Raw genomic sequence first — 10,842 nt, 5'->3', positions numbered from 1 at the left:
TGCACAGTCTACACGCTGCCTTTGAACTATCAATTCAGTTGAAATCAGTCCAAATTTCATTGCGTTGCCTATCCATTTTCTCACCTTTCCACTTTCCACCGTGTAGTTTTTTCTCTGTACTGTAGCGCTATCGAGCTCTCTCTCGTCTCCCTGTCTCTCCTGTTCGTGTGCTGCTCACAGTGTGCTGCTGTGTCTCTGACTCCTCCCCCTTCTCTTCACTGAAGCGCGCGCGCGTGTCTGTGTCTGCGTGCGTGTGTGTGTGTGTGCGTGTGCGTGTGCGTGCGTGCGTGCGTGCGTAACCCTCTCCTCCCTCTTCTACCACGGATCTTGACCAATCACGTGCGGCTTTAACCGAAAGGGGGAAAAAACAGGAGGAAAAAAAAAAGTCGGCTCCCATTAAAGCGGCTCCCTCTTAGGAGCCGGCTCATGTCGTTCACTTCAAAGAGCCGGCTCTAAGAGCCGGCTCGTTCGCGAACGACACATCACTAGTACGCATCAAGTTACGAACTTCAGGTAGCAGTATATCATTAGCAACAGGCTTGGAGCTTTTCTGACACACCTAATACATAATATTAAAAAAATTTACTTTTATAGTCAAGTACATTTCAGAGGCTGTTTTTTTTAACTTTAATAATTAACTAGAGCATTTCTGCGTTTTGTTTGTGTAACGACTATAATCACACCAACAAAAAAAAACAATTTGGTTAATAACTGGGCTATTGCTAAAGTAGTACTCAAAGTAGTTTGCAAATAGAAGTACAGTTACTTGCATAAAAAACATTTTTCCCCTTATTGACGAACTTAAACAGGAAGAAACGCGGCGCAACTAGTTGTCCTGCTCTGGAATCGACTTGAATGACTGGCTGAAGTTTGAAGATAACCTTTTTTTTAATTGTCTTTTTTTTTTAACCATACTACGTCACTTCAGCAATTCCAGGAAGTCAAGCACTATCAAATAGCACATTCTTACGCCGATTGTGCTCTCTTTTTTCCACCACTTTTGCTCTTTTTTGTTTTTAGGACTGCTGCAAAACGTCACGGGGAACTAGCTTAACATTTGTGCTAGCGTCAAAACTTTTGGTCGCCTTCTGCCTCGCTCTCACATGACAAGCTATCCTTCCGCGATAGCTTGCTTTTTGTTACGATATTATTACGCCTTTAGAGTTAGTTTAAAGTGAAATTATGGCCAGCACGCCGCCGTCTTCACTCCAGCTGCGAGCGACAGATGTGCTTCGAAAAGAGCACCTGGACGACGGAGGTTTTGGAGAGGTGTTCCTGTGCTATCATGCCCGCCTCGGTCCTGTGGTGATGAAGACCATGTATACGGGCCCTCTTCGCAGTGAGTAAGTTGTTTTCATCGTGTATTTTGCACTGGGGATTTCCACTTTCCAGCATGCACACTGAAATTTGGATCACTTGCCAGTCAGACTGCTGCAGAGAGACCACTGATTATTTTCATAAATGATTTGGTTGTTCAGAAAACAGTTGCGAAAGTGCTTAGGGTGCTGGTAATCGGTGTGAATTTAGACATGGAAGAATGTGATACTACTTCCCCTATGTTGTCTCAACCATGGAGGCGGGGCTCCATGGCAAGCGTCTGGTGTCCGGTCCAGCGCCCATGGGGCTTTCAACCTGAAAATCCAACATGGGTCCCCCTTCCCATAAACTCACTTCATATGAGAGGGTCCAAAGGGGTTTGGGTGCCCTGTGAGCTGAGTGAAGGCAAAAGCCAGGGACTTTGGCAGTCTGATCCACGGCTACAGAAACCCGCTCAAGGGACATGGAATGCCGAAATGCGTTTCTTCCGCAGGGTGTCCGGGCTCTCCCTGGGAGACAGGCTGAGAAGCTAGGTCATCCAGGAGGGACTCAAAGTCGAGCCGCTGCTCCTCCATATTGAGAGGAGCCGGATGAGGTGGCTCGGGCATCTGGACGCCTCCCTGGGCATGACCCAGAACATGCTGGAGAGCCTGTGTCTCAGGGCTGGTGTTGGAACGCCTTGAGATCCCTCTGGAAGAATTGAAAGAAGTGGTTGAGGAGGGGGAAAGTCTGGGCTTCCCTGCTGACGCTGCGACCTGACAATGGATGGATCTTGTCTCAACTTCCCTATTGCATTCCGCAGTGAAACTAAAACTAATCTGCAACATCCCCTTTCAACCTCTTTCCACCTCAAACCTAAATGTAATATCTGCCTAGTTGTCTGAGTAAGTCAAATTACTTCAAATTGCTCTGCGTTCAGTATGAGTATTTGTTTGTTTTTTGTTTTGTGTTTTGTCCAATCCAACTGTCACCTCTGTTTTCTGCCATGTCAGTCTAATCTGCCCAGGGCCATCAGAATCAGCAGTGGTGGCTGGTGGAAATGAGCACGTACTATTCTGCCATCACTTAAATCTTCTCCATTCTCTCCCAATAAATCCAGGGACAGCAAGAGGTCTCTGCTGGAAGAAGGTAGCATCATGGCGAGCCTGAACCACAAGCGTGTGGTCAGGTTGCTGGGCGTCATCATGGAGGAGCGAGGCTGCTCTTTGGTCATGGAGTTGATGCCCAGAGGCAACCTGCTGGCCATGCTGGAAAAGGTGAATGCTGCGCCCGCTCCATAGTTTACAGTTTATGTATGATGAAGTCTAATATACTCTTTCCTGCTATATATGTAGGTCACTGTGCCGGTATCAATCAAGGGGAGAATTATCTTAGAGATCTTAGAAGGGATGGTGTATCTCACCGAGAAGAAAGTCGTACATCAGGACATCAAGCCGGAGAACATTTTAATTGACAAAGATTTTCACATCAAGGTAAAATGTTCCCCATTCTGTCATGTGGTTTTAGTGCTCTATTATATTGTACTTGTTTACTGTCATACCCTTGCACATGGGAGAACCACAGTGACCAATGCACTTTTCAGCTGTTTATTTAATGCTGGGGCAACAATAAAACCCAAAAATCAAATGAGCACATGCACTCAGGAATTGCTGTTTGCGACAACACTCACATACAGAGTCAACAATGTCACAGGTCACAGTCACGGCAATACGCACATCCTATTTATCCCATTTTAGATATATTAAATTATATTGATCCTATTTGGCAAGCAGGACTTTTTGTGTTTGTTGTTTTTTTTTTGTTTCTCTCCACTGTCTTATGATGTTCTACAGGGTTAAATTCTAGGGCCACTGCTGTTTTCATTGTATTTGCTGCTCCTGCGTTCCATCCAGCATGGTGTTTTCTTTCACTGCTACATGTATGCAGATAATAGTCAGATCTACTGTATGTAATGGCCCTTTAAGGAATTAGGACACTTTCTTTTTAAGGCCACTTTTGTCCTGTCTGTAAGCCAAAATCTGCAAGGCATGAAACTTCTTCAATCTTTTCATTGAAAACCGACAATATGGTGTTTGGTCCACTGTCCCTTTGTACATCTCATCCGCCTTGACATGAGGCCCCTTGGCATTTTATCTAAAGGCAACAGTCTTGATTTTTGGTTTGAAATTGGACAGTGATATGAAATTGGACCGGCAAATTGATGGTGTTGTTCAATCCATTTTTTTTTTTGAAAATCTTTGTTCTTCGTTAAATATATTTGCAAGGTCATATTGTCTCTCCAAATCGCAAATTTTCACCAATAGCGGATGGTTCTGAATGTTACCCCCAGCGATAAGAATCAGAATCAGAATCGCCTTTATTGTCGTTGTATTGCATACATATCGGGGATACATACTGGGGATAATCGCTTTTCCCCATTGGCCAGATTGCCGACCTTGGCCTTGCCACCTGCAAGACGTGGAGTAAACTCACTAAGGAGGAATCTCTCAAGAAAAGTCGCGCGGGCCTGTCAGTCAGGACGAGGGCTGCGGGCACGCTCAGCTACATGGCGCCCGAGCACCTGCAGAGTGTCAACGCCATCTCCACTGAGAAGTCCGACGTCTACAGCTTCGCAATCGTGGTCTGGGTGGTCGTCACAGGGAAAGAGCCCTATGCAAGTAAGATGGCATTGTTTCGAATTACTGAAATACAGCGTTGCAGATTTGTTTTCATGAAACTTCTACTTTTCTTTACTAATGAAGCTTATGGCCCACCATAAATGTCTTGATTTACACATTTCCTATACAGTACTTTTTCTCCTGTTTGTATGCACTTGGAAAACCTTCTGTCGCCCATGTTTTTCCAATATGTGCCTTCTCTACCCTGCACCTTACAATTGGATGAAGTTTGTTAGACAATTCGAAAAGTGTTAAGGGAAAAAAATGTGCCTGATATGGATCATCAACGTCGACCTCATCACTATCATAATTTCCATCTTTAAGGCTTGACTTGGGGCACGTGTTTGTTGATAAAGACGACATATTATTACAAAAACAGGGAGATGATCACTTACTTCACTGAAGCCAAAAACCAGAAACTTACTTGTGAGATAAAAGCAAGTTGTGCGAAAAATACTGAAACATTGAACACTGAAACAACAGTTGGACATTCAAAATTGTAGACAAGGCCAAATTAAGTTCACTAGTAAAGGTGAGTGTAGTTTTGGCTCATCTTCACATTTCACCGGAGAGTTTTGGTGAGTCATAGCTCCGGAAATCTTAATAAAATTAGTAAGACTGTTTTCTTTAGGCTTTGGAATTAACAGTGGTTCACTTGCATAATGTAACAAGCTAGATCAAACCAGGCATCTTTTTTTTTTTCTGTCTGTCCAGATGCCAGAAATGAAGATCAAATCAGCCAGTGCGTCCGCAACGGCAACCGCCCAGCGATGGACCTCATCCCCGACAACACGCCGGCACAGATCGTAAACCTCATGCTGATGTGCTGGAAACACAACGCAGTACAAAGACCGACATTTCTTGGTAGGCTTGCCACCACACGATTAGTATATCATCCTTAAATGGACTTATTTTCAGATGTGCGACCTCTTTCTTCCTCAATCGACTTCATTCGTAACAGAGTGCTACAACCTATTTCGTCCCTTCTACGAGACGGAGCTCGCACCACGTGTGGAGAAAGATTTAGTTCATCTGCAGGTGAATATATTGCATACGTTTGGATTATGCTCACACCTTGACGACATTAAGATTGACTGATTTAATTTTTCGAATGCAGGCTCTGTACGAAGGCCCAGAGGAGCTTGTTGACAAAATGAAGTCTCTATCAATGACTGATGAATGTATTTCAACAGGTAAGCACTGATGGCTGTCCTAACGGCTTGAATTAGGTCATTAGGTATTATTCCATCAATGGATCATTTATATTTTGCCGGGTAAATATGGTTATTAACAATTTTATTGAATCAATTTGTGGCAAAAATGTTTGATTTTTGACAACAAATATTGGATCAAAATATTCATATTTGAAACGTGAGTTTAATAAGACGTGGCATAACATGTCAGAAGATGCCAAAAGTAATTTCTACTTTCATTTAAAAATAAAAAGGTTTCTTCGTAGGTACGAGAGATACGTCTCAATATCACGGGAATGCACATTTATTTCAGCTGTTCAATGCAAAACATGAAATTCATATCGTTTACAATCACGACACAAAGTGAAATATTTTCTGATTTTATTATCTATAATTTGAATGATTGGAGCGTACAGTTAATGACAAGCCCAAGTTTACAATTCAAAAAATTGGAATGTTACATACTGGGAAATGACAATATTTTTGTATGCAGTAAAGTAGATAGGAAAATGATTTTCAGAAGGTCAAGTCCTGTTTGTTAACTGAATCTATTCACTAAACACATTTCACTTTTGGAATTTAACGTGTCTACCACATTCAAATGTATTGCGAGCTCCTATAATTTTCTTCACAACTAAACAAACCACCTTGTTTCAGCAGAATAGAAAGGCAAAAGAACATGTGGCACTCAACATTCAAATAAGAAAAAAAAAAAACAGCCTATAAACCTGCTACATCGCTGACGTGTGAACTCAATGAATTAATTTCAACTGTTTGAACTGCTGTTGATGTCAAATGCTGCGCATGATCAGAAATAAAAAATGATGTGAACTGTTCTTACCTTATAGATTGTCCAGCTTTTCTGGAGAGCACAGAAAAAAGTGTCAATGGGCCGGTTGAAGCCAGTATTGAGGACATCGATGCCATCTCATTTGAAACAAATATAGAGTCAGGGGCAGCCCACATTGACCCAGAGGTCTCCTTGGAGGAGAAACTGCAACAGGAGTTAGACTATCACAGACATGGCAGCTACAAATGCGACAGCCAGTCTGACATTATCAATAGCCAGGCCCAGAAAAACTCCCCAAATATCCTGTCTAGTGTTACCAATAATAACAGACCTAGCCAACCGGAGCACAATACTCCTTTCGTGTCCTCTGTCCATTCCTGGACAAAAGCGGAACCTGTGCAGCCCAGCAGCCAGGAAGATGCTCGATATCATCCTGCTGCCCGCCTCCACGAGTCGATGACCGCTTCCACGCCAAAGTCATCCCTCTTACAAACATCTACCAGCGTGAATTCCCTGCCACCTTTCAATCAGGAACATCCAGATTCCCACTATATCCGCCAGCAGTCCTGGCCTACCTCCTCAGTGTCGGAAACATTAGGGTATGCTCACGACTTGAAGAAGGGTGGAGTGTCACAAGATTCCGGTACATGGACAGGTAGACCTCATTTTGAATAGCCGTGATGTACACTATATGACAATTTCTGATGACGCTAACTTAACTTGTGTTGATCTTGAAGGCTCTCTTCGCATCAGTAATGCAAGGGGAATCCAGATTGGTAACAACAACAACCTCAGTATCCACAACTACGATTCCACTCAATGTTTTTCATTTCTTCCGGGAAACATATGGACCAGCTCTCAGCTCAGAGAAGGAATTCAGAAATATGGTAAATCTTGTCATTTCATTTTGGTTTTATTCCAGTTTATTTACATGTTTAATGCAAACAGGATTTATTCTAGATCCTTAAGAGTAAATCAACCCAAACATTTTCTTGACAATATATTCTTTGCAGCCTTTTCAAACTAAACACGGCATTCTGATTAATATTGTGTTTGTGGAAAATGAGTTAAGCAGTAAAATCCAGTAGGCGGGGTACACCCTGAACTGGTTGCCAGCCAATGGCAGGGCACACATAAACAAACATCCGCGCTCACACTCACACTTTGGGACAATTTTGGGGGGTTGACTTCCCCTTTAAGGTTCACATTGTTTTTATTACATATTCAGTGTTGCATTTACCTGAATATTGGCCTTGATATCTTCTTTAAAATCAGGACTATTATTTAGGTTACTCCAAGTAACGCACATAAAACATATGGGATCAATGATGGATCCTTGTGGAACACCGCATTTAAAGGTGCTTAGCTGCTAAGCAGTGGTAAAACGTGCGTTACTTTCCCTTTTCACGTGTAGAGAAGTGTGCTGTGACCGAAGAGCACCTTGAAGTTCTGAGGAAAAACATTGGTGCCAAATGGAAGTTGTACGCACGGCGTCTGGGTTTGAGCGACGTGGAAATAGAGACCATCGAGCATGACTTCTCCCTGGACGGCCTAGCGGAGATGGTGCACCAGACGCTGCAACGCTGGAAAATGAAAGAAGGAAGCCTTGGCTGTACAATTGGGAAGCTCTGCTACGCTCTTGAAGGCGTCATAGACGTTGATGTCATTCAGAAAATATTGAACATATGCGCTTCTACTTCCAGTATCTAATGAAATTCTGTCTTACGTAGTTCCCCTTAGATTTGCCAAAGTCTCTTTTGATGCCTATAGTTCCAATCAATGTAATGCCTTACTGTGTATTACGCTGGGATTAGGGTGCTCCTCCTTCAACATGAATTCTAATTGGTCTAGAGCCATGTAGAAAATCTGTTTCAAAATATTCAACTCTTGTTTGAGAATATTTTTGCATTTTGATGAATCATCATGCTTGTGAGACAAAAGTTCATGTATCAACACCGAAACGGTTTTCTAAGATGTGGGAACACACAAACGTGGCAAAAAAAAAAAAAAAAAAATCGGCAGGTGTGTTTACCGCTCTTAAAGGGCCATATTCTTGCGCTCTATTCTGGCAGCGCAGATTCATTTCCGCAAATGAATGCCAGATATGCACTCAGGGTGAAGCAACATTAGCATGCATCCGTTCCCTGACAAATCTACATTTTCTAGACAAATTAAGCACTTTTCCTCTTAAGAATTCAAGGCCTGTCATGCTGTAAATCCAACAGCCTGTGAAGGTGAAAAAAAATTTCATTGCAAGTTTGGATTCAGTTACAACATGCGTTGCCACACATTGAAAGAGACTCCTAGAAGTCCATTCAATATTTGTCGAGAGACTGAACCATCGATATTTTTTTGAGCCGATCAAAGAGGCGCTGTGAGTCGACTTGTAACAGTATTTTTGTCGTGATAATTACTGGCAAAGAATATCGACAGCAGCGGTCTTATTTTCGCTTACAAATGCCATGAGCTGCTTCAGGTATAGTACCGGCATTAAAAGACAAGCTTTTTTAGTTTTTTTGTTTGTTTTTTTTTTAAGCCCATGTTGGAATTGCTTCCATGTTGGTCATCAAAATATGTGAATGTGATCAAATGACTTGATTGCTCTGTCTTGCAAGAAAGTTTGGGCACTGATCCAAGGAAGGACAAGCACACCCCCTTCTTGAAATGATGGATCTCCAAACATCCCTTCAGTGATATCTCTCTCTCTCTCTCTCTCTCTCTCTCTCTCTCTCTCTCTCTCTCTCTCTCTCTCTCTCTCTCTCTCTCTCTGTCTCTCTCTCTGTCTATCTGTCTGTCTGTGTGTGTGTGTCAGACTATCGGGCCTTTGCTGAAATCAAAATCACTTCTCACGTTGCCTTTGTATTAAACTTTTGGCATGTGGTTTCAGTTTCACAGCACAGAAACTGAAGTCTTCTGTCCATTAGATTGCTGACCACATTAATAAATGCCATGCTGTTGATTTTTCATTCGCTTTTTGTCACATTTGATCCTCTAGATTTCACAATTTTCTCACATACACTTGGGAAAATTAAACTCTTGAAATGTGGTATGGTGTCCTTCAAGGTTAAGCTGCTGGTCACTTGTTATTTGCCATCTACACAGTGTCACTGTTAGTTTGTACACAATGACGCTGTGCTAATTTCAGACCCCTGCAATCATCATCAGCTGAGATAGTGCAAAAAAATGTTCATCTTTCCTGGAATGGGATATGCATTGATTTGTTTTTAAAAAAAAAAATTACGATTATTTTCAGCGGATATAAAATGTCTGCACTCCCTGTTCAAATGACAGGTTTTTGAAATGTAAAATAATGAAAGATTGGGTCCCTAGGGTTTATGTGTGTCTGATTCAATTGGGGGGGGTCAGAATTAAATGTTTTGAAACTGTTAAGTCAAACAACAACTGAGATCATGAAGTTGCATAAGTGTGCACACCCTCATAACGTAAATTCTGAACATAGCCACACCCCTAGTTATAAGAGGGTGTGTGCAACCAACCACATTATCTCTGTTGTATATTTTTACTTCTCTTGAAAAGATTTACTTTTTTTTATGTTGCATCAATTGTGGAAAACAAGTTTTTGTTAAATGATTAATTTTTTTTAAATCACAGAAACCCGCCATTTAAACGAGGTGAGAGGTTTTTTTTTACACTTAATGTACTGGATGAAGATTGAGTCATCTCTTGCAGCCTTTTGTCACATACGTTTTTTTTAAATACATAGATATATTGTTGTACATTTTTTCATGCTACAGCTTCACAAAGACAGTGTAACTTCAATGCTGTGGATCCAGTTTCTCAACTAAATCAATACAATGGCACCCTGCTCTCTCAAAGTGAATTTTCCTAATCAATGACTATTGACCCAATCAATCTGCAAAACAAACATTGCTGTATAAAATAAGCACAAATTACAGAGAACATTTATAAAAATTGCAGTTGTATATAAATGTGCAACGTCACTGCCGTTATAATGTGGTTATGTCTTCTAAATGAAGTTTATATACGTGCTGATATTGATCAAAGAGAATTGTATATACGGTGAATGGTTTAACACACAAAATATTGATGGCAGTTTTGAACTAGCAGTTGCTCAACTGGAATGTGTTTCCACAAAAACAGCGACTTGAACACAAACACAAAAATAGTCCTTGTGTTCGGGGTTATACATGTTTTTCACAGGTGTCAAGCCAAATTTACGACTTTGTAGCGTGACTTTTTCGCCTTTCAATAAATGTGACCACAGAGTAGGCCATACAATATTTTCTTTATTTGTGATCATATTTAGCAGCATTTGAGAACGCAAACTAGGGTACATAGCTTATCTATACAAAAAAGTACTTTTGTCATTGTTCCAAACGGTTCATTCCCTTCTCCGTTTTGCTCTAAAATTAAAATGACAAAATCCTTTCTTCATCATCTGTGCTTTATTTCAGGGCCAGTCAATCACAGGGCACACTCAACGACTATTAGGGTGGTCCACATTTTCATGGCAAAAAAAAAAGTTTGTCGGATTCGTCGGGCCGGGTCGGAATTCTTGTCGATACTATGGTACAAGGTTCTGTGCAAAATTTCATTCCGATCTGATGATATTTTCCCGTGCCGCAAAGCGGCCAAAGTTTCCACCATAACAACTGGTCTCAATAGGGTGAACATGTGTATTTTAACCGTGTATTTTGCCATGCGTGACACTGGCTGGGCTGAATGTTGCCCGAACGATCACCTCCTGACTAACTAACCATTCCATCGCTGCTCTCAGCAGCCGGAGACAAACTCAAACGCACGCCTAACACACAACGGTCACCCACTGGCGAGCTAATATCTTTCAATTGAAGTCGAGAATCGCCGGAATTCTTACTGGACGCTGAGCTGAGGACGCTTTTCG

The 10,842-nt window shown here is 41.7% G+C and overlaps 1 protein-coding gene across 1 annotated transcript; it reads left to right on the top strand.

Moving 5' to 3' along the window:
• Positions 1 to 817: 817 nt before the first annotated feature.
• ripk1l (receptor (TNFRSF)-interacting serine-threonine kinase 1, like) lies at positions 818 to 8,298 on the top strand. Its single transcript, XM_019878940.1, has 10 exons — positions 818 to 1,343; positions 2,417 to 2,573; positions 2,652 to 2,789; positions 3,743 to 3,974; positions 4,689 to 4,838; positions 4,936 to 5,012; positions 5,092 to 5,167; positions 6,016 to 6,612; positions 6,695 to 6,844; positions 7,372 to 8,298. The coding sequence occupies exons 1-10, from the start codon at positions 1,183 to 1,185 to the stop codon at positions 7,665 to 7,667; spliced, it is 2,034 nt and encodes a 677-aa protein (XP_019734499.1). The 5' UTR covers positions 818 to 1,182; the 3' UTR covers positions 7,668 to 8,298.
• Positions 8,299 to 10,842: the final 2,544 nt, after the last annotated feature.

The sequence above is a fragment of the Hippocampus comes genome, unplaced genomic scaffold, assembly GCF_001891065.2.
Source record: "Hippocampus comes isolate QL1 unplaced genomic scaffold, H_comes_QL1_v1.1 scaffold85, whole genome shotgun sequence".
NCBI classification, from domain to species: domain Eukaryota; kingdom Metazoa; phylum Chordata; class Actinopteri; order Syngnathiformes; family Syngnathidae; genus Hippocampus; species Hippocampus comes.
The sequence above is the reverse complement of the archived record's forward strand: the minus strand, read 5'-3'. Positions and strand labels throughout refer to the sequence as shown.

Excerpts from the sequence above, each read along its gene's own strand:
- ripk1l (XM_019878940.1), top strand. The coding sequence starts at position 1,183 with ATGGCCAGCACGCCGCCGTCTTCACTCCAGCTGCGAGCGACAGATGTG. Across the intron at positions 4,839-4,935 it reads ACAAAGACCGACATTTCTTG|AGTGCTACAACCTATTTCGT; the intron begins GTAGGCTTGCCA and ends CATTCGTAACAG. Across the intron at positions 6,613-6,694 it reads AGATTCCGGTACATGGACAG|GCTCTCTTCGCATCAGTAAT; the intron begins GTAGACCTCATT and ends TTGATCTTGAAG.